The 23,032-nt window shown below is 50.7% G+C and overlaps 2 protein-coding genes across 10 annotated transcripts in view; both read left to right on the top strand.

Moving 5' to 3' along the window:
- Positions 1-5,761, top strand: part of AP3B2 (adaptor related protein complex 3 subunit beta 2) — a 33,741-nt gene extending 27,980 nt beyond the window's left edge. For all 3 annotated transcript variants that reach the window (XM_004431984.3, XM_087429140.1, XM_087429141.1), the window contains 8 exons: positions 249-429; positions 603-663; positions 997-1,103; positions 1,356-1,584; positions 1,999-2,083; positions 2,331-2,428; positions 5,094-5,232; positions 5,329-5,761. In XM_004431984.3, coding sequence (XP_004432041.1) covers positions 249-429; positions 603-663; positions 997-1,103; positions 1,356-1,584; positions 1,999-2,083; positions 2,331-2,428; positions 5,094-5,232; positions 5,329-5,479 — 1,051 coding nt within the window. In that variant the 3' untranslated portion in view covers positions 5,480-5,761. The remainder of the gene's footprint in view (positions 1-248; positions 430-602; positions 664-996; positions 1,104-1,355; positions 1,585-1,998; positions 2,084-2,330; positions 2,429-5,093; positions 5,233-5,328) is intronic.
- A 9,978-nt stretch (positions 5,762-15,739) lies between these two features.
- CPEB1 (cytoplasmic polyadenylation element binding protein 1) overlaps positions 15,740-23,032 on the top strand; it is a 109,889-nt gene continuing 102,596 nt past the window's right edge. For 4 of the 7 annotated variants that reach the window (XM_087429007.1, XM_087429006.1, XM_004431982.2 and 1 more), the window contains exon 1: positions 16,293-16,412. In XM_087429007.1, coding sequence (XP_087285133.1) covers positions 16,398-16,412 — 15 coding nt within the window. In that variant the 5' untranslated portion in view covers positions 16,293-16,397. Of the gene's footprint in view, positions 16,103-16,291; positions 16,413-17,065; positions 17,166-23,032 lie in introns of those variants that run through there. The other 3 variants (XM_087429009.1, XM_087429008.1, XM_087429012.1) reach the window with 3 other exon arrangements.

The raw sequence follows: 23,032 nt of genomic DNA, 5'->3' as shown, positions 1-23,032 counted from the left end.
GGTCTCTGTGCCGGGCCTGCCACCTCATGGGGGCAGCATGGAGAAGCAGTCAGGGGCCAGGGACCCAAGCTGGCACAGCCTAGCTTAAAGTTCTCACTGGGGCCTGGGCATAGGAGCCCAGGTGTGGATTGCACTGGCCCAAACTCCCCACACTCATCCCCACTTATCAGGGCTTCCCCCGCTCTTCTGGGAGGCAAGTAGGAGGTGTCCAGGCTGGGCCTGAGCCCCACTTGTCCCTTCTTCTCCAGTGAACAGAGTGAGGAAGAAGGTGAGAAGAAGAAGATGAAGAAGAGGAAGGTGCCAGAGGGACAAGGAGAAGTCTCGTCCTCGGATGAGGGCAGTGATTCCAGCAGTAGTTCATCAGAGTCTGAGATGACATCGGAGACCGAGGAGGAGCAGATGGAACCTGCTTCCTGGAGGAAGAAAACAGTGAGAGCCTTGGGGCAGGAAGAGGATGGGCTCATGGACCAGGGCCTTCCCCATACTCTGGGCCGGGCCCAGGCATCTCCCTACCATGCAAAAGAGACCACAGTATCTTCTACCTAACCCAAAATAGGCTGGGTACTCCCCTCCCACATCTGCATCCCATTTATCTCTTTCAGCATCCCAGCAGTAAAAGCGCCCTTGCAGCCAAGGAGATCTCCCTGCTTGATCTAGAGGACTGTGAGTTTGGGTGGTAGAAGTCACAGGGGGAAGGAGGCCTGGGGAGTGTGACTTAGGAAGGGCCTGGGAGCTCTGGATTAGCTTCCTCAGGGCTTTGGGGTGGGGAGAGCAGACAGAACACCTCTTTGGGCCTGAGAGGGCAGCAGGACAACCTCCCCAGGTTTGGGGTTGGGAGTGGAGGGTGGTTATCTGCTTAGAGCCACCAGGCTGACGTGTGCATCGCTGTCCATGGTGCTGAACTGTCTGTTCCCTGAGCCCTGGGCTCCCTACTCAATCGAAACCAATTCTACTTTGCCCCTCCCTCATCACAGTCTTCCTCATCTACCCCCACAGTCACCCCTCCCAGTGTCCAGCCTGTGTCTCCCCCTACGGTTGTGTCCACCAGTCTAGCTGCTGACCTGGAGGGCCTGACACTCACAGACTCCCCCCTGGTGCCCTCGGTGAGTGAAATGAGGGAGGGACTGGACTGGGACAGGGACACATCTCGGTGATTGAAATGAGGGAGGGACTGGACTGGGACAGGGACACATCTCTGTGATGCATCCTATGGTGTGGATTTGTGTGTAGGGGGATGTGATGGAGGGAATAGCTTTGAGTCCCATTGCTGGATGACCCTAGGGGGGAACAAGGCTGGGATAGCCTCTCTCCTTGTTGCTCACTTCCACTCTTCCCCACTTCCTCCTCCCCTCTAGCTGCTGAGTCCAGTGTCAGGTGTTGGGAGGCAGGAGCTGCTGCACCGCGTAGCTGGCGAGGGGCTAGCTGTGGACTACACCTTCAGCCGTCAACCTTTCTCTGGGGACCCGCACATGGTGTCTGTGCACATTCACTTCTCCAACAGCTCTGATACCCCCATCAAGGGCCTGCATGTGGGCACCCCCAAACTGCCTGCTGGCATCAGCATCCAGGAATTTCCTGAAATCGGTGCGGAAGGGCTTTGGACATGAAGGAGAAGGAGACTCCTCGGCAGAGTCAGTCTTTCTATGGCTGCCGATGCCCTGTCTGTGCCAGGCCAGGGGCGAGGTTATGGGGGCACAGAGATGGTGTCTAACATGATCCATACCCTGGTGGACAAGATAGACTAGGAAATGAGCAAGTCCATATCAGAGCAGAAGGTTCTTGGTTGTTTCAGGACTGACTTAAATGGTAGGGGGGGCGGGCGGGAGGGTGTTTAGATTTCAGGAGAAAACCAAGGGTGGTGTCCAGGGGCCCAGAAACCCAGGATTCCATGGAGGGGTGTCAGCTCTGGCAGTAGAGGGGAGAATGGGTCTGGATTCCAGACTTATCAGATGATAGTGTCTCTCCCTTTCCTCTTTTCCCTGCCTCACACCACTGCAGAGTCCCTGTCACCTGGAGAGTCTGCCACTGCTATAATGGGCATTAATTTCTGTGACTCAACCCAGGCGGCCAATTTCCAGCTGTGGTATGTGTCCAACTCATGGTAGGGTGGGAGGGTGGGCAGGGGAGAGGTGGGGTCAAAATAAACGGGAGCTAGAGGTGGTGGTAGGAGGGGATACATCATGATCTGGTGGGTCTGGAAGCCATCCCAAGCCTTCAGGTCTTACCTCAGTCTCCTGCTGCCTCCAAGCCCTGCCTCCAGCAAAGTGAGAGGTGAGGGGAGAGATACTGGCCTCACTTTCTCTACCTCTGTCACCTCCCACCCTTCCCAGCACCCAAAGCCGACAGTTCTACGTCTCCATTCAGCCACCCGTTGGGGAGCTGATGGCCCCTGTATTCATGAGTGAGAATGAGTTCAAGAAGGAACAGGGTGAGTGCTCCTTGGGAGGGGGCTCAGCACCATCCACTGGGGCTCATGAAGCTCCACCACATAGTCATGCTGAAGGGGCCTCAGCTCCTCCAAATGGAGGGAGGCCTCACAGCTTGTGGCTCCAGCAAAGGCTTTACGGAGGCCAGGACCCTTCAGTGAGGCTTTGGAGAGAGAGAGGACTCAGGCAGGCAGAAAATTCTAGGCGAGCATTCCAGCTGTGAGAAACATTATGAGTAAGTGTTGGTGAATGTTTACAGAAAGAGGGGAGGGGAGGAATTTGGTTTGGGGCATAGGAGTCCCTAGCTCAGAGAATTAGTAAGAACAAAGCTGAAAATATGTTTGGTCTAGTTTCTGGAAGCCTTGAATGCTATGCTAAAAGATTTCAGTCCTAGAATTTCAGAGCTGGAAGGGGTCACAGAGGTTATTGGGTCCAACCCATCTGTAGAGAGATAAGGACTACAGATTTCATCTTCCTAGCCGTAAAGGAGTCATTGAAGGTTTCTGAATGAGGAAGGGGTCAGGTTCAGACCTTTGCTTCAGAAAGAGGATCTGACAACATCCACAGCTAGGATTGGAATTGGGAGAATTTGCAGCAGGAAAAAGAGGCAAGACAGCACAAGTGGGAGGAACATGGGGCTTTCTGAGTCCTGGCTTTAAGGTCTGAACCTGCACGCTTGGTGTGTGACTTTGGACTAAATTCTGTGACTAGTTCTAAAGCTATTGCAGTAGATCTGATGAGAGAGCGTGAGGACCAGGATTAGAGCCATAACAAAGAGAAGGAAGGGCTGGGGTAGGGGAGAGGCACTGGCAGAGGGAAGCCACGGGCATTTGCCCTAAGAAGGAGGAGAGGGAAGTATATAAGCTGACTCTAGACTTTCTGGCTTGGATGGTAGGGAGAATGGCAATGCCCTTCACCTAGACCAGGGGTCGGCAAACCTTTCTGTAATGAGCCATAAAGCAAATGTTTTAGGCTTTGTGGGCCATCTGGTCTCTGCTGCAATTACTCAACTCTGCTGTTATAACACAAAAACAGCTACTGATAATCCATAAATGAATGAGTGTGGCTGTGTTCCAATAAAATCCTATTTATTGTCATTTAAATTTGAATTTCATATAATTTTTGTGTCATGAAATATTAATCTTTTTTCTTCCCCAAAACTTTAAAAATATAAAAAACATTGCAGGCCATACAGGTGGTGGGCCAGATTTGGCCCGAAGGATGTAATTTGCCAAACCCCTGATCTGGAAGAAAGAAGAATAGGCTGGGCAAGGGAGGAGGGCATATCATGGGTAGTTTTACGTAAGCTGATTGTGAAATGCATTTGAGAAATTCAGGAGGAGGTGCTTAGTATGCAACTGAAAATGTGGATCTGTGCCCAGGACACACTTCTAGGCTGGAGTCATGAGCATGGAGGTGATAACTGAAGCTGTGAATATGAGTGAGATCACCCTGGGAGAGCGATAGGTGGGAAGATAAGAAGGCCAAGGACCTTCCTTCAGGAAAACCTGTATTCTTCAGGAGAAAAAGGAGGGGAGGAATAAGAGAAGAGGTGGGAAGATAACTAGGAGAGATGAGAAGGCATAAGAGTGCCTTGGGGTGGTCTGCAGGCAAGGATGACCAAAGACCTTCAGAGCCAGCAGATAGGAGGCTGCTGCCAGCATCAGAGAGGCAGGTCATTGCAAAAGGGGGACAGAGGCTAACTGCAGTGGGTTGAGGGAGGGCAGGGCAGGGCTTGAGGAAATGGAGTCCTCTTTGGAGGACTTTGGCCGTGAATGGGGAGGGAGACACAGCACTGGCATGATGAGGGATCTTGCTTCTGGAGAGGACTTCTTAGGAATGAGGAGACTTGAACATGGAGAGACTAAAGGTACAGGGGCAAGAAAATGTCACTAGTCAGAAATGGAGGGGATGGAAGCAACAGGAAAGGGATGTCCGTTCTCAAAAGGAGAAGAAGAATGAGGGAAGCAGCAGAGGGAGGAGAGAGAGGCTGAAGAGAAGAGGGGCAGGAGGGCAGATGAAGGAGCTCACACAGCTGGCCTAGAGCGTGTGCGAGGAGAGGAAAGGTCAGGCCTGTACAGTGAAGGTTTCCAGGGATGCTGTGAGCACCTGGGGGCTTCAGCAGCCCTGGCCAGGTCTGGAGCTGCACAGGTGAAACTAGGGGTCCACCTGTGAGGGCTGCATGTAACTACTAGACTCTGGCCTATCTGGTGAGAACCAGTGCCTTGGCCAGGAGTGCAGCAGCCACCAGTGATCTCTCTGTGAGGACTCAACCTCCAGGAGTTGGGAGGGATTTGAACTCGGGATGGAGGGCCAACTAGGAAAGACCAAAGGGTGTGGGGTCCAGGGTGGAAGAAACCTCTTAAAACTGACTGGCCCCCAGGTCCACTGGCCACTCCTAAGGGGCTGGGGCCCAGATGTCTGACAGCGGGAAAGCGGCAAATCAGTCTTTGTTCAACAACATGGATAGAGCCCTGGGTGGGATGGGGAGGCTGACAGGGGCTTCCTGAGGGAGGGCCAGGTCTGAGGGGGAAGTACCCCCTCCCCAAGACTGGTGAGGGAGATTCAGACCTGCACAGCCTGAGGAGAGCTTGGTGAGGATGCTCGGTGGGCAGACCCAGGGGGCCCTACCACAGCCTCTGCCCTCATCATGACATCTGCCCCCAGGAAAGCTGACAGGCATGAATGAGATCACAGAGAAGCTCACACTGCCAGATACCTGCCGGAGTGACCACATTGTGGTGCAGAAAGTGACTGCCACTGCCAACCTGGGTCGTGTCCCGTGTGGCACATCTGATGAGTACAGGTACTAGGCCACCAGCAGAGGGGAAGAGATAGGCTCTCGGGCCTGGTTTGAAGGAGGGGCCCCAGAGCTGAGGCCCTTTCTCGACCCTCACCTCAGGTTTGCAGGGAGGACGCTGACCAGCGGGAGCCTGGTCCTGCTGACCCTGGATGCCCGGCCCACTGGAGCTGCCCAGGTGACAGTCAACAGTGAAAAGATGGTGATCGGTACCATGCTGGTAAAGGATGTGGTACAGGCTCTGACCCAGTGACTCCCAAGTACTGTGACCTCTTTGACCCCCACCTGTCCCTCCCTCCTGACATCTGGGCTGTTAGACTCTCTCTCTTTATTTCTCTCTCTCTCATATTAGACTCTTCATGCCAGATGGCATCCAGGAGGTCCTCTCTCCCTCTGGTCATTACCAGGCTCCCTCCCATTCCCCTCCCCATGGATTCCTTAGTGACCTGTGCAGAGGGAGACTGCAGCTGCTCCCTTCAGTCCTCCCAGGTTTCTGTAGCTATTTATGTAACAAAATCTCAATAAAACATCTTCTCCCTGGAAGCTGGCTCACCTTTCCTTTCTTCTGGGTTCTGTCTAAGGGTGTTAGAGGGGAGAGCTGCTGAGAGTGACTGTGTTTGACCCTTGTGAATAATCACTACTGATCTCTAGGAGAGGCTGTGACTGACTGTCAGAGGTGACTCTGGTTGGGCCCCAAGATGACCATCTCCGAGTCTCCAGGTAGCTCTGTGAAAGAGATATCTGAGCAGGGATGGGGAGGCCAAGCTGGAAGAACTCCCTGGTTCTTTTTATGAGCCTCTGCAAAAGTGAGGCCTCTTCGATGGCTGGCAGTCCCCTTTGGTTCCCCTCATGGGACCTTGGGAAGGAGGACTCATAATGTGGGCAATTCCCCAAACATAGGTGCGAGGTTCAAAATATGTTAACTACATCTGGATACGGGACCTAGAACCCACACCTGGCTGGGCAGATGACCTAACTAGCCATCTTGGAGAGAGAAGAACAGGAGATGTAGAACAGTGCTTCTCAAACTGCCCTGCATCAGATCACCTGGGGATGTTACTAACATGCAGATTCAGATCAGTAGGTCTGGGGTGGGGCCTGAGATTCTGCATTTCTAACAAGATCCCAGCAACCAACACTGTTGCTCCATGGACACACTTGAGTAGTGAGGATATAGAGCCTCCACACCTGGGACAAGCCTTCTATGGGTGGCAGTGAGGGTCAGGGCCCTCCCTGATGACTTTCCTGGTGAGGAAAGAGGTTGAGTGAGCAGTGGTTCCAAAAGGTGCAAAAGGTGTTCGGTTAGCTTGTGTTCTGTGCAAAAAAAAAAAAAGTCTGTGACCAACTAAGTTTAGGAATCATGGATTTAAGTGAAATAAGTTTATTTCCCACAGGCTTCTCAGAGCCCTTACTATGCTATTGTGCACTGTGACCCCTCTCCCAAGAGGGCCGAGAGCTTGCAGTGTTACCCAAACTTGGTTTTGACCTTGGAATGCTTTTGCCCCAGAACATCTTGATTGAGTTACAAGGAACAAACTCCAGTGATAGTTGAAGATGTGGTGCCTCAGCCTCTGACCCTCCGTGACCAAGACTCTGGTTCTTTGGCTGTACCTCCCCACAGCCCTGTCACTGAAGCACCCCTGAGCAAGTCTGTTCAGGGGAAAGACAAGGTGAAACAGATGTGGTCCTCCTCTCAGGTAAGGAGAGCAAAGGCAGTGCCAGGGGACGCCTCTGCCTCTGGCCCCGGGGACCTGCTGGACTCTGTGGCACCAGAGAGCACCTGGAGCCGCTGCTTCTTTGAGAGCCTTGGGGCCCCAAAGTCTCCCCGGGATCACTGCAGGTTCTGAGATGGGCTGATCCAAATGTCAAAGGCCACTTGAATGGTGGACTCCTTCTCACTTTTGTCTCTGAATTGGCACTGCCCACAGCCTGAGAAAGGAAGTGGGGCGATTTTCCAAGAAATTAGAACAAGTACCATCAAAGAATTCCTCACCAACCTGTACTTTGCAACAAAGGCCTGGCTGCCCCATCAATGCTCCTCAGAGTGGATTCTGTAGGAGACAGAAGTGCATCAAGCATGTCAATAACATCCCTACAGGAGTTCAGAGCCCAGATTCCCAGAACCTCTCAGAAGGGGCACTGGGACCTCCAGCCCCGAGTGAGAGTCCAGGGCACCAGAACCTTGGTCACCACCCTGTGTTGGTTTCTCTGGAATGCGTCCCAGGCTGTGGGATTAGCAATAGCAGCCCTTCATAAGAAAATGGGTCTTGTGCTTGTCTCAGGGGAGAGGCAGGAAGCAGGGGAGTGAGGTGTGAGCTGGGAGAGGATGACTCTGCAGCTGGTCAGAGAAGGCGGAGCCGCAGTGGGAAGATGTGACAGCTGAGCAGGCAGAGGTAGCAATCTTCAACCAGGAGGGGGAAGGGGCCATTCTGTTCTGAGGGAATGGTCCAGGGGGAGAAAACCTCAATCAGAGAGGAAAAGAGAGGCACTGCTCCAACCCAGCCCAGCCCAGCCCAGCCCAACCTGTCTCTTCCAAGACTCTAGGTCCATGGCCAGACCTCCCACAGCCCTGCCATGTCAGCATCCCTGAGTCTCTGAAGGGATGTGAGTCTCTGTGTGTTGGGGCCTGCCCACCACACACTAGTGGAAGGAGATCAGACATGCAGGAGCTGGGAGGGCCTCACTTCCCCCCAGAACATTTTTCTTTCCAACCATATCATACCCTATGTTTTGTCACTGACCCAAGTCTTTGCCACCATGGTGACACTTTGTCCCCAGGGCCTCAGGGGCCTGGTTGCAGGCTTCCTGAATCTCATGCGTCCCATGAGCAACATTGATGGGGCAGCCAGGGAGCTGGCCCAGGGCTGTGGGATTCATGTGGGGCCCTGGACCACAGAGCAGACCAGGAAGTGCTCTTAGGACCCTGCTGGTGCACAGGGAGGGTTATGGGGAGGGGGGCAGAAGTGGATAGAAGCACAGGGACTGGCTCAGAGACAGAAAGTGCCCCTGGCAAGGGTTGGGTAGAGTATTAATGCAGACCCAGGAGGTCTGAGTGTAGTCTGAGCCTGACCACAGGCCTGGACAGGTCAGAGGACAATGAACTCAATGAGGGTCTGGGAACAGGAGCCCAATCCAGGATGGCTTCCAAGTGATACCCTGGCAAATTGGTAAGAGAAATGGCTCCAGTTTCTGGCCAGGCTGTAGCAATGGCTAGCTGCAATGGTTGGGGAAGAGATCCATTTAGGGACACTAAGGAAGCCACTATAAGAACCCTAAGGGTGGGGCATTAGCTGTGCCCACACCTGAACCCCCAGCCAGCCAGCCACTAGGGCAAGCCCCTGTGCTAGTTCAGCACCTTCTGCTGGGCACCTTGAGGGTCACCTCCTCCTAGCAGAGCCTGCAGATCAAAGGGATGGGTGTTGGGTGTGTAACTCAGTGTGACAGGACTTTCCCCAGCCTGGCTGGGCAAGGAAGGGAAAATAGGAAAATTCTGACCCACCAGAGGGCCTGTCCCCTGGACAGCCAGGATTCTCACCACCAATATCTTCCCTGACTCCCCAGCAACATTCATGCCCCTCTCAGTCGCTCCCATTTCTACTATGGCTCCACATGATGGGGAAAATAGGCCTGCCTTAGGTCCCTCCTTCCTCATCAAGCATCTACTGAGCACCAATGTATGATAGCCGCTGAGGAGCAGGCCTCCAGGCTACCAACCAACCAGGACTGGGTGTGAACCACGGAGGGACTGCTCAGCCCAGTAGATCCCATCCCATTCCACCAGCCTTCAATTGGCTGCAGAGCCTTTGGGGTTGGGAGATCCCCAGCTCAGGGGTGTGGGCAGGAGAGCTGGGGGAGGGGTCCTCATGGGCTGGGGTCCTCAAGGAGGTGAGCTGGGTCTTCCTTCTTAGACTGCCTGATCAGTTGTGTCTCTTAGGATCAAGAGAAGAACAGTGAACTAGTGCCTGGAAGGGTGAAGCCCAGGATGGGGTATGGAGAACAAGGGGGTAAAAATGGGGCACACCCAAAGGGAAAGAAGCAGTGCACACCTTCTTCGATCTTCTACTTGAAGGTGCTGCTCTGACCCCATTGTCTCTCCCCAGTCCCCATCCCACAGACCTGTCTACCAAGAGAGAACCCAGGGCCACACTGTCTGAGTGTGACCACTGGGAACCCCATCCCTATTGCCCCAATATTGCAGAGGGTGCTTTGGAGTCACTGAGGCCTCGCAGCTGGGCCTGGGACAGTGCGGAGGGTGGTGAGCAATGCCCACTCTGAATATCTCACTGGTCACTTCTTATCCTGGTGTCAAGGACCTTCCAACTTAAGCCCCTTTTCAGATCTTCCACCCCAAGATTCCCCTGAATGGAATACCCTACAGCTTCCCTGCAGTTCCTGGAGAAAAGAGGTTGGCAGTAGCTCAGAAAGAATGCTTCTCTTCTGTCTGGGATCTAGGAAGATCGCAGACACATATGTCCTTGTCTTTTGGACTAATTTAAAAAAACCTTTTGGGCTGGCCTGGTGGTGTAGCGGTTAAGTTCATGCGTTCTGCTTTGGCGGCCCGGGGTTCACAGGTTTGGATCCCAGGTGCGGACCTACGCACTGCTTATCAAGCCATGCTGTGGCGGCGTCCCATATAAAGTAGAGGAAGATGGGCATGGATATCAGCCCAGGGCCAATCTTCCTCAGGCAAAAACAAACAAAAAAAAAGAAAACCTATATAATATTCATATAGATAATTGTACAAATCACAAGTATGCAATTTCATGAGTTTTCATAGAACGAATAACCTGTGTGAATTGCATCTAGATCAAGAAACAAAGCATGACAGCACACCTCCCTCGTGCCTCCTTCCAGTTTGGGGCAATGTCTTACCATAGACCAGGGATCAGAGATCATAGAGCTCTGAAATAGTTCAACATCAGACTCCAAATGGTAGTGTGATCTCAGAAGGCCAGCATAGACTTGTGTTTGGCAATGACAATGCAGTGGCATATGCTGCTCTCTGGGGCTACTCGGGATGTGTTACCCACAGCCACTGTGGCAGGGGTGGGGTGTGTGGAAATAAGTGGGGTTGTCTTCTTGTTTTGACTGACAGACAATGTGAGGGAACAGCTCTGGGGAAGAAGGAACTCTTGAGGGCTGGGCAAGGTGACCTTGATCTAGGCCTTGATGTGCCAGGACCCCAGCATCTGCACCTGCAGATGGAAGGCAGGGAGAAGGGGCTGGGAGAGGGTGAGAAAAGGTCCTTCTCACAAGGACCACTGCAAGACAGAGACCCTGGGATCCTGACAAGAGTAGCTGCTTACTCTTGAGTAAATCCCTAAACTTCTCAGTTTCCTTGGCTGTAAAACAAAGGGGAGGGCCTCTCAGGTTCCCATGTCTCTCCTTGTGCCAAGACTCCTGGCATCCTCCTCTAACCCATTTACAAGTGTCTCAGGACAACCTTCAACTGTGGTCAGTGTGATGGCCGACCTCCAAGATGGTCCTCCACGATCCCTGCTTCCTGGCATTCACACTCTTGTGTCCCCTCCTACATTTTATCAAGGTTGGTGAGCGTCAACAATAGGATGCAGAAGTGACGGCATGTCATTTCTGAGATTAGCTTATAAAAGTCACTGCACCTCCATATCAGTCTCTCTTTCTTTCTTTCTCTGGTCATTTGCTCTGGAGAAAGCCAGCTGCCATGTCTTGAGCTCAAGCCAGCAACCCTATGGAGAGGTCCATGTGATGAGGAACTGAGGCTTTGCCAGCACCCACTTGAGTGAACTAGGAAGCAGATCCTCCAGCTCCAGGCAAAGCTTCAAATGACTGCAGTTCTGGCTGATAGCTTGACTGCAACCTCAGGAGACATCCTGAGCCAGAACCCAGAACCCAGCTAAGTCATCCTTAGATTCCTGACTCGCAGAAATTGTGTGAGATAATAAATATCTATTGTTTCAATCTGCTTAGTTTGGGGGTAACTTTACAGCAATAAATTAACACAATCTAGCCCTTGATCCATTTCCTGGGGTGTTGGAAAGGTCCTCAGAGAGAGCCTGTGCCCCCAGCTCTGGCCTTCAGAGCACTTTGCTCCCATATTCAGTGTCAGTGGTGTGCTGGGGCTGGCTCGTACTGGCTCACGAGCGCCCAGGAATTCACTTTCAGGAATTTTGTGAGCCGACTGGTGTCACATTGGTACTTTGAAATCAGCCATGGTGGGAGTAGCTATGCCACAGAAATAGGTGAATATTGCAAATCACTCCCCTCCCCAGAGCCAACTGTCAAACATTTACCAGCACACCACTGGCTTTAATTATCTCCATCCCTCCTCTCTTTAAAAAATTATGATATTTAAATATATTAAAGAATAAAATAACAACCACTAGTGTACTGATTACCTGGCTTAAGAAATAAAGCACTTATCAATTCAGTCAATACCCCTTGTACTCATTTCACAAGCTCTTCCCTCCTCACCTGAGTACGTCACTATTCTGAATTTTCTGTTTATCAATGCCATGCATTTTTTGTACTTTTACTACATACAGATATGTTCCTGAGCAATATATAGTATTGTCCTTTGTGACAGTAGTGTATTGGATGTTTTAAAATTTTATATAAACGGCATTGTAGAGTATGTATTCTACATCCCGCTTTGTTCACTCAATATTGTTTGAGTCATCCATGTTGATACAATTAGCTTTATTTCATTTCCTTTTACTTATACATATAGTATTCCACTGTATGACAATACCACAATTTACTGATCCACTCTCCTGCTGGAGGACATTTAACGTTCTTATTTTATTTTGTTTTTGCAATTATGAATAACATAGCTCTTGGTATTTTTACTCATGCCTCTTTTAACACATGTGAAAGTTTCTCTAACATGTTTTCCTAGGAGTGGAATTGCTGGGTCATAGAGTATACACGTGCAACTTAACAACATTGCCAAATTGCTCACCAGAATGGCTGTACTTCACATCAAGAATGTTTACAACACCTTTATTCATAACAAGTCCCCAAACTGGAAATAATTCAAATGCCAATCAACAGGAGAATGGAGAAACACATTCCATACAATGGAATACTACTTAGCAATAAAAAGGACTGAACTACTGCTAATGCAACAACATGGATGAATCTCACAGATACTATATTGAGTGCAAGAAGCCATGCTTATATGAAGTTCTAGAACAGGCGGAATGAATCTGTGAGGAAAACAATAAGAATAATAGTTACCTCAAGGACGGGGGTATAAAGTGGGAAAAGGGATGATGGAACTCTGTGGGGTTCTGGAAAGATTCTATGCCTTGATGTGGGTAGCAGTTACCTGGGTATATTTGTAAGTAAAAAAATCATCAAACTATACACTTAAGATTTGTGTACTCTTTGTACGTTATCCCTCAGTTCAAAAAATGTAGAAAATAAGAGAAAAAACCAAAGTGGCTGAGCCAGTTGACACCTTCACTGGCAGTGACTCTGCTGTTTGGGTGGTGAGACTTTCTCATTTTGTGTGAATGTTATCCTACTGTGGTTTCATTTGCACTTTCCTGGTTATTGGTGAGGGCAGACATCTAGTGATAATGTTTGTTGGCCATTTGGGCTTCTACTCCTGTCAATTGACTGTTTCCATCTTTTGCCCATTTATTTCTGTAGGGTTGTCATATTTCTTCATTGATTGTAGAAGTTCTTATATATTCTGGGAACTAGTCCTTTGTAGATCACATATTGCAAATTTCTTCTTCCAGTCTATGGCCTGTCTTTTTAAGTTTTAAATATCTTTTGATAAACCAAAGTTTTAAATTCCAATGTGGTCAAATCTATCAACCTTCCTTTATAGTCTGTGCTTGTTCCTTATTTACAAAATTCATCTACACTCTGAGATAATGAAAATATTCTCCTGATATTTTCCTATAAAAAATTTCCAAGTGATGCTTTTCACATTTATATCTTTAACTCACTTTAAATTTACATTTGTGTATGATGAAAGGTGGGGCTGATCCACTTTTCTTGAATCCCACTTTAAAAGACATAAAAAAACAAAGAACATGGTTTCTTCTGCACAGAGCTTGGGAAAAGTTGAGCAGAGACTGTGTGCTTACTTTGCCTTGTGGTCTTGAGTTCCTAAGCGAATCCCGCTTCTGATATTTCTCCACCAGGAAAATTATTTTCTCCCAGCAGTCTCTTTCCTTCTTTCAGCACTCCGCCTGCAGTGGAAGCACTGAACACCTGAGCCTATAGAAGACTATAGGGTCCCTCCTGTCCCCTAGTATATGCATTCAAAACTTAGGCCAGCCAATTACAGTTACACTTCAAACCTGTATTGTAAATCTGGGACTTGACTGCAGAGACGGTGCCAGGCATAGCTGCGCTCAAAGGCTGTTTGTTGACTGGGAGAATGGATAATGCTGCCTGTTTGTTCCTGCTGCTTCTGCCAGTGACCAGCTGTGGGGACTTGACCAAGTCATTTAATATCTCCACCTCTGCCACTTTCCACACCCTGCCCTGTGGATTGTGGACACCTTCTAGTCAGAGGTACTGTTCTTCTTGTTCCACCTGCCAAGTATGAGCAGGCAGCAAGGACTCACCCACCCCTGAGGCCATGACTGCATTTGGACTCAGCCACCCCTTCCTTCACTGTCTACAGTCTGGGGTCAGTCAGAGGGAAGCACACACACAAGAATGCTAGAAGTTTTGTTCTATCTGGTTAAGACCTCAGGCTCTGAAGCCAGAAGACTGTTTAGGTTTGAGTCCTTGCTCTTCTACTTCTAGCTGGAGGTCCTTGGGCTAGTTACTTTACTTCTTTGAGCTTCAGTTTCCTCATCTGCACAATGGGTTAACATAGGTCAAGCACTTCGAACTGTGACAAGCACACAGTAGGTGCTCAATGAAAGTCAGCTATTTATTCTTATTATTACCTGCAACAGAAAGTTTAGGAAGAGGGATTTGAAGCAGCAGAAATTTCTGTTCCATGTCACCTGAAAGGTTCCAAGTCATCTTCATTTTCTTATGGCTGGGAGTTTTAAAATATGAAAGAGCTCCCAGATACCTGTTCCCTTGGGCACCACTCCAGGTTTCAGATTCTGATCTTGCTCAACTTTGGGTGAGGGAGGAGAGAGGGATGGAAAAGATCACCAGTTGGCAGCCAGTGAGCTGCATGGGGTCCCTGAACATGCTGGGCTTGGCTCTTTTAATTAGAATTAGTGACCAAATTTAAAATTAGAAAGATTTCACATTAAAAAAAGCAAACTGTATTTCCAGCTTGTCTTGAAAGATCTTCTTGGGCTGGGACCTCATTCCTGCAGTGACCATCAGCTAACTGCCTTTTTAGATGTGCCTTGGGCCTTCTTGGTGCTCTCACCCACCTTCACTTGGCTCCTGGACTGTAGGTATCTGGGTGTGGCACCCCCTGAGAGGGCAAGCAAGATATGCCACCTCGGTGCAGCTGTCCTATGCTGTTTGTGGGCCAGGGTGAGACTTGGAGGGGGAGAAGGAAGGGCCCCAGGAAGGGCCTGGCACCGGAGGGTCCCAATGAAACTGAACCAGAGGGTGTGTATTCCTGGGTGGCTGGAATGGGCCATCTTGAGGAGGGAGGGCAGATGGCTAAGCAGCTCCTCTGAAGGGGGAGAGGGTGGAGCAGTTGATGGCTAGGGGATGCCAGGGCCCCCTCTTGCTCTGCCCCTGTAGCCATCACCCTCTCGGCCCAAGACCTCAGCAACCCAAAGAAGCTCCTGCATGGAGATATTCTGCGGATGGAGACTGGCCAACTCTGTCACTCTTGAGTCCTCCTGGGGACTTCTACTCCAGCATCTGTTCTTACCCTGGCCACCTCCTCCCATTAACCCTCCTGAAACACTAGGCTAGACCACTGACTTCCTCTCCTTCCATTCTCTCAGATAGAAACCTCGAGTTACTCACTCCCCTCCCCTTAGCCGTTAGGTCCAGGCCAGCCTTACCAGCCCGCCAGGAAAGCAGCAGCCCCGTCTCCCCAACTGCCAGGAGGAGCCTTGAGCACAGACAGTGCTTTATAAATAGCATTATGATGAGGCAACACCTGTAAAACACTTAGTAATGCTCAACAAATGCTGGTCCCTTTCCTTCTCACTCCAGTCCCTTGTTTCTCCCCTTTCTCTGTCCAACCGCTATTAAATCTCCAGTAACATCTTAAAAGAGACCTGATACTGCCATTCTCTTGTTTATTATTCTTAATAGTTCCCCGCTGTCTGCAAAATAAAGGCGCTTCAGAAATTGGGCCCAGGCTTCCCTCCTGCGGTATCAGCACGTCCTCCGTCCCGCTCAGACTGAGCCGCCCTATTCAGTTCTCCCTTTCCCCTTTGCTTGGTCTCCCCGCCTGGAATGCCATCAACGCCTCTGCGCTTGCCTGGGGCTTCCGGTCCGCTCCTGCCCAGCTACCCCGGGACGCCCCTCCTGACAACAGCCCGGCCCATGGTGGTCTCTCTCGCCCTGTAGCCCCCGCCCTGTCCCTTGTCCCCTCTCCGTGAAGCTTCCTATCGCAGTCCCCTCTCCGTGAAGCTTCCTATCGCAGGCCGGCAGGAGCGTCGGAAGCGGTTTTCCCAGGGAACTGCGGTCCAAAGAGGACCTCTGATGTCTTTGGAACTTTCCGGAATCTCCGGACGCCGGCGCCCTCCACCCGGTTCCAGCACACAGAACAGCCGGTCTAGTGTGAGAGCGCCTGCTGGAGCCCGGGGGCGCAGGCTCGTACTGGGGCGCGCACGGCTGGCTCTCTCCCCGGAGGGATCCTTGTTAAGAAGAGGAGCGTGGGCACGAGAGAGAACTTGACTGACAAAGCGCATCTACAGGACTTGTAAAGCTGCCCTATTTCATGAGAGGTAAACTGAAGCCCAGAGGAGATAAGTGACTTCACCAGGATCACTAAGTGAGTGGCGTGCTTGGGCCTTTGGCCTCCCAGGGGGTGGCTGCGGCCCCCGGCCCGGGGGGCGGGGGGGGAGGGGTGGCGGAGCCCTCGGGCCGGCCTGCTGGGGGGGCGGGGCCCCGGGCGGGGCCGACACAGGTGCTCCGCATCCGGCCGGGGGGCGGCTCCGCGGCTTTTATAAGCCGGCCGGGGTGCAGCGCTGTGCGCGGCTCGCTGCAAAAATAGTGCCCACGTGTCTGCGTATCCCTAGCCGCGCCGTCCCGCCGGCCGGTGCGTCCCGCAGGGCCACGCCGGCCCCATGGCGTTCTCGCTGGTAAGAGCTGCCCGCCGCCAGCCGGGGCTAGGCGGGGCCGCGGGCCCGACCGCGGTTGCTAACGGTCCGCGCGCAGCCTCGGCCGAGTCCGCGGTCCCCCGCCCCCGTGCGCGCGAGTCCCAGGCGGGGCGCGGGTCACGTGCCTGCAGGCGTGGGGCCTCGTGGAGGGGTGTGTGGCGGGGGGTAGGGAGCCTCCTCGTGACTCAGGGCCTTTGGGCTTAAAGGCGCCGCGGCGTCCGGGGGCGGCCGGTGGGGCTTCCACGCTGCGTTGCAGACTCCCGGTGGCCTCGGGTGTCTGTCCAGGCGGGAGCGGTCACCGGACGGATGGGCACCCTCGCTCCCGGAACACTTTCTTCTCCCACAGCCGTCGCACGTGAGACCCGAGGCTGCCGGCGCTGGCACCTCACGTGCCTCGCAGAGCCCCCAGCGCGTCTCTTTCGTACGGAGTGGGCGGCGGGGGCGGGCAGCCCGGGGTGGGGCGGGGCTGCTGGCGGCGATGCCCCTCACGCTGGGCCTACGGGCGCCGGAGAGCGCCACGACGGCAGTGGGCGCGGCTCCTTTAAGGCGGAGGGATCACGCCCCTCGTGCGGGGCGCTCGCGCTTCCCCAGCCCGGGGAGGTCACGTGGCTTCACACGTCCGATTAGCGTCGGAGCCGGAGTTCTGGGGCGAAGTTGGCTACGTGGGGGTCGTGCCTGCGTGCGTGGCCGGCACCAGCGAGTTGGCTTCGCGTTAGGGGGACCTGCGGCTCTGAGGTGGGTCTTGAGGGCATGGGCGTGGGGACCTGCAGGCTACGGAAGGGGTGCGGCGTGCAGCGCACCTGGGTGGCGCCGGGCGGCCGGGCCGGAGGAGAGGCGCGCACGTGGGCTTGCTATGTCATTCCCTTCTCAGTCTGGGACCCGGCCGGTGCCCAGACTCCGAGGGGGGTTGAGTGCGCGCCCCGCCCTGGGCTCGGACTGTCGGAGCAGTGGCTGGGGGGCCAGGCCGGTTGCTTCACCCGGCCAGCGTGCTGGTCAGGAAGGCCCGTGCCTGCCCCGGTCCCCGGGGGTATTGGGGACCCAGACCGAGGAAGGGTCACTCACCTTCGGTTGTCCTGCAGGCGTCCTCCTGGGGCTTTTGCTCGCGCGGTGGGTTCTCTACGGTCAAGTCGACCCTGACTTTCCTGCCTCCTTCCAGAGGGCCTGGGTAAGGCCAGAGTCCTTGGAAGGGGCTCAGGGCTGCCCAAGGAACCGGAAAAGTCCATACGGACGCCGGGCTTCTAGGGCACAGTTTTGTGCGTCCGCGGGTGATGTTTGGTGGCAGTTTGCGCCCTGCAGGCCGTGGCCCTGTGCACTGTGCCCTGGGTAGATGTGCTCTCGGGAGGACAGTCGGAGGTGCAGAAGCCACCACAGCAGCGCTGAGAAGCCGGGGTTGCCGCCCGCCCAGGCCTCCCTGCACCCCCAACCCCGCCGTCTCGCCTCCGCTTAGCGCCGCATTTCTCTGGCACCTGCCTCTTTCGGTCTCCCTGGCTACCGTCTGCCGCCCGCCTCTCCTGGCACTTGAGTAAACTGCTGGTCTGTGTTATGTGCGCGAACCAGGGGCCAGTGGGTCGGCGTTGGTTCCCTGGAAGGCACAGGTGTACCGCTTGGCTCTTGCCTGCTCCTCAGGTGACGGTGCTGACATGTGCCAGCTGGAAGCGTTTATTGAGGATAGTTTGCACCTTTAGGCTCGAGTTCTCTTTGAGCCTAGGGAGATAGGCTGGGTTAAAAATAAAAATAAATGCAAACAGGCAGAACAAAATCTTGGAAACCTCGGGTTGCTGGTTGTTTTCCCCGTTGGTTTGTTTTTATCGTGGGGAAAGGAGGAGTGGAAGGCAGTTCTGCTCCTGGAGCTTGAGGGAGCTCGGGGCTGTCGGGGCCCCTGAGGAGAGGCGTGTTCAGGACTCACCACTGGTCTGTTACCGTGCCTCCCTGAGCTTGCTTTGAGCTGAACTAGATCCCCGAGCACATTGGTGGAGAGTTTATATTTTGTCACAGTGATTTAATTGAAATTAAATAGTAATTAAATGGCAGTGCGTGCTCAGTTTACAGAACTAGAGTTTGGAAGTTGACGACCGTGTATGGAAGGCAGTCTTTATAATCCAAAAATATTTGCTTTCCCCCTGCCAAGGGTCGTATTATAAATATTTGGCTGGTCGGGCTCTCCTGTGTGGAAGGGAAGTTGTGCTAGCCTGTACAGCAGGCAGGAGGTTAGAGAGCCGATGGACGTGGTGAACGATTATGGGAACATTTGCGGTTTGGGTTGGGCCGTAGGCACTTGGTATAAGAATGGTTCTATGGTCTTGTGTTTCACTTGGTAGGTACACCAGCGTCCATGAGGCAGAAAGTGGAGGAAGATGATAAAAGCAGTGAGACTCTAGGCTCAATACCAAGCTTGTTAACAAGCTAATGGTAATAGGTATCTTAATAAGTATCTTCATGGGGTACCAAGCTATTTATTTTATTTGTAATCCTTAAAACGGGTTGCGAATCCAAATCCTACTGGGGCCTGAGGGAACATAATGAGTAAAAGGAGAGAAAGGAAAGAAGAGTAGTGCCTGCTGAGCTGCAGAATTTATGTCTCTGTAAAGGGAGCAGCCAGTAGCTGGTTGCTGCCATGCAAAAATGTGGGCCCAGAGTTGATGGATCTTTGACTTTTTTCCTAGTTAAGCTGCCAATTTATTTTTTAAATGTACCGATTAAAAAATCTTAAAGACTGTAAGGGCCAAAGGTAACGTGTCTCTGAAGATTAGATTCAACTCGAGGGCTAGTTTAGGATCTCTGTCTTAAAATACCCCGTTTAGATTTTTCCTCTATTTTGCAGATGATGAAACAGGCTCAAAAATTGTCACTAGGCTGTTAAGTGATAAAACCGGGGTGTGAACCTAGGTCTTTCTGGTGGTGTGATATTATGTGTATTCTAGTATGTCAGAGGGGTCAATGGGTTATTGGTAGTGTACATTGTATGGAAACGTAGTGGTCAATGGGCTGGTCACATTTATAGGCAAAATGAATGTTAACTGCATTGGAGGAGATCTCTGCTGTGGAAGTCAGTGTGGGTCTTCTGAGCATTAGTGCAGCAGTGTTGATGTTAGGAGGAATGTGCTGTGTCGATCGTTCCCTGATGTTAGAGCAGTTAGCTGATCCTGAGAGAGCCAGAGGTCTGGAGAAGTCAGGCTCCTCCCACTGTGGGGGGTGACCCTCCCAACACTCTCCACAAAAGATGTTCCTTTTTCAGGACAGTTAAAATTTCAGTAACTTTTTCCTTCTGAGACAAGCCAAATTTGAAATTATATAATTGTTTTAACACCTATAAAAGTAGAATGGAGATTATTAACTCTCACCTTTTTTCTCTTAGCTGAAATTCCCGTAATCCTGTCTCTTGGATTTCCAGGAAGAATTAAGAAGAATTATAGCAGTATGTGGTAAAATCTTCTGGAATAAGCTCCCAGGGCATGAGGTAGCCCTGTGCCAGGAATGAGGGGCTGGAGTTTCATTCTGGGCAAAACTTGTTGGGACTCCTAGCAGTGTACACAGCCACTCCAGCAGGTGTAAAGGGATACATACCTTTATTTCTGTGTCTTATTCCCAAAGGATTTAAAGCATAAAGCTGTAAAGAGCATGTTAAGAGCCTTTGCTAAAGGGGTTTTTCTGTGAGAATACAGACTCAAATACAAACTAGATAGCTTTTTTTTACCTGTGATCTGGGAAGTTTTGGGGAAGATGGAAACTTGAAAATGTTGCCTGTCCCCAGCTGCTTCTCTAGCAACCTTTACAGGCCAAGCACTCAGCTGTGAGTTCAGTGTTTGTGAATTTGGGGGTGGAGGAGAAGGGTGAGGGGACTAAAGTAGCTCTCTGCTGGTATTTTCATGTTTATATGTTAGGTAATATCTGTGTGAACTTTCTCATGCATTGGTTTCAGGTCTCTTAGCTAAACGGCCATTCCCTAAAATTGTTACGTGTTTGTTTAAAGGGCAAATTAATTAGTCAGTTTGTACTTCTAGGTTGAAGTTTGGGACAGGAATGCATACCAACCTCGGATATTAATATTTATTTAGGTTGTTGTCTTCAGTAGCTAGTGGTGGAGGCAGCAAAAGAATCATGGGATCAACTAGCAAATTATTTTCTGTCCTTTGGAAGAGCTGTGCTGATCCCATCCTGTTCTGCAAATCTGCTTTTCCTAGGTAAGCTGTACTGACTCTGGAGAGAACTTACCAGAAAGCCTGAGATTGAGAGTAAGGGGTAGGAAGGGGCTTGGACCTAGAAGTTGGAGTGGAGGAGGTTACATAAAGAATTTTTGCTTCTATCCGTTGTTTGAATTAAAACCAAGAAGCGCTGATGGCATCCTCTCAGTGTTTATTGACCCTTTTGGGTACCGCTGACCTCACCTCCTTTGCCCCCCATGTTCCAGCTTTGGAAATGCCCTTTGTTGTCTTTCCTGCTGTTGTTGCAGCCTGTTTTTAGTTATCCCTGCTTATGAGAGCCTGTCATCTTCTGTAAGCACAGATTCCAAATGTTGAAAGTTTTTGTGTTTAAGATAAGACTCTCCAAAACAAGGAATTTCTCTATTATCGTAAACTGGCTGACAAGATTGAAGTGAAAGGTGCATAATGTATGTACTATTTCATATTTTTCATAGGAAAATTATCTGATTTTCCATAAAAAGTCAGTATTGAAATTTCAGAGTGTTAAATTTACATTATAGACGTACTTGTCAGTGAGTTTTGTTACTGGGATTTAAAAAGACTCCAGTTAGGGATTATTTTGCCTCCCTAATGTATAATGTGAGTGTTTTAAATAACAGACGTGGAGGGGAGATTCCTGACCAAATGGGATTGAGCTTTGCTTTCAGTGGCATAGAAGAACACTGAGGCATGGGTGATCTTTGAATTCTAGGTACCCTTTTAGATTATGGTGAGTTAACACACTTTGATTTGATTTTTAAGGCATTTTGTGATGACTTGCCTTGAGGTAATTGGAGAATTCCCAGAGGGCAGGTCTGAAGACTGATTTGTGTGCTAAAAATGGGTCACAGTTGCATGTAGCTATTGATTTCTGGGAGTAACTTGACTATAATAGTGTTACTGGTTTCTTTCTCCTTGGCGTGCATAGTATGCTGATATATGTACCATCCTGATGTGTTGAGCACCATGACCTGAAGTCTCCTTTGATAAGGATGTGGGAGTAGCTTTCCTCTGTTAGGGGAAAGCAGTTACCTTGAGGGGCAGGTTGCGTTTTTTGTGTCTTTTGACAGAACGCTTAATCTCTTACTACTTAACACCTGTGCTCTTTGCATTCTGGCTTTGTGCTCCTGGCTCTGACACCATCTGTCTACTGAGTCGACTCTTTCTCCTGAGACTTTTTTTTTAAGCTGTAATTTTGGAGTTGTTTTGAAGCTCAAAAGGTGTTAGAGACCTCTCTGTCTCCCAGGTGTAACTGGAGTTGACACCAAGCCCAGATTATAATGTCTGACTCTATTTTCATGGACAAGGTGAATTAGGCTTAGAGTGAAAAGTGATTGTTTGAAGTTTATACAGTGACTGGGTGATAGAGCTGGAAGCAGAACCCAGATCTCTTCATGAACAGACTAGTGTTATTTTAGAATTCATACACCTTGACCTCTGCTATACTGATCTCTGATTATCTCATTTTACTAAAATTTCCACTTGGTTCATAAGAGTTAATGGCTTACTGTTTTCCTTACTTCTGTCTGATCTTTTCTTGTCCTGGCAGTTACAGGCTTCCTCCTCCCACTGAATGCCATATTCCCTGTGGTTCATTCTGTTGGCTTGTTCTTGTCCTCTTACACAGAGGGCCCGTGTATTCCTGTAGCACCAGTTCTCTCTTTGATCAAGTTTTAGGTTGAGCTCCTTAGCCCTGATTGTTCTCAAGACCCATAGTTCTCATTGGCCTACTGAATGAATATATCTATCTGAGGTGTGTTCAACCCAGCGGGTCTAAAAACAGAACCAATTTCTTCCCTTTCCTCATCTCCTGGGGCTAATCTAATTCTATTCCCTCCATCCCATTAGTCTGTTTTTCTCCAACTAGACTCTGGTGTCCCCTTGGGGGAAAGAACTGTGTTTGGGTGTTTTTGTTTTTAATTTTTTACCACTAGAGGTCCCAGTACAGAAGGATGCTGGGTAAATACATACTTGTAGCTTTCCTTTGGAAACCTCTTCCCAATTTCTGTAGCTGTAAAGCCTTAATGTGATCTCTTTGGCTCCCTTGGGCCCTGTATCCTTGCATTCCTTCTCCATTCCCATTGCTACTGCTAGTTCATGTCTCCCTTGGATGAATATTTTCAATTTGCCTTTTCCACCTTCCTCCTCAGTTGTCGTTGCCTATTCACACCCACCACTCTATGTGGAGCTCCACGTACTAGTGGTCCTCTTGCTCCAGACCATATCCCTTGGTCTTTGGGTCTTAATGGATAGTTATATCTCCCAGGCTGAGTGGTAAGCTCTGGATGAGCAGGCCTTTTCCTAGATCCTTTCTCCACATCCTGCCCTCCAGCATGGGAATGACTAATGAGATGTTGCTTGATTAAATACAGGAGGTTTAAGATGAAACTCAAATGTCTCTTGGATTTTTGGATTTAAAGA

Source organism: Ceratotherium simum, chromosome 3 (genome assembly GCF_057802395.1).
Source record: "Ceratotherium simum simum isolate JZ-2026a chromosome 3, ASM5780239v1, whole genome shotgun sequence".
Taxonomy (NCBI): Eukaryota; Metazoa; Chordata; class Mammalia; order Perissodactyla; family Rhinocerotidae; genus Ceratotherium; species Ceratotherium simum.
Note: the sequence above shows the minus strand (reverse complement) of the source record. Positions and strands in the feature narration are given on the sequence as shown.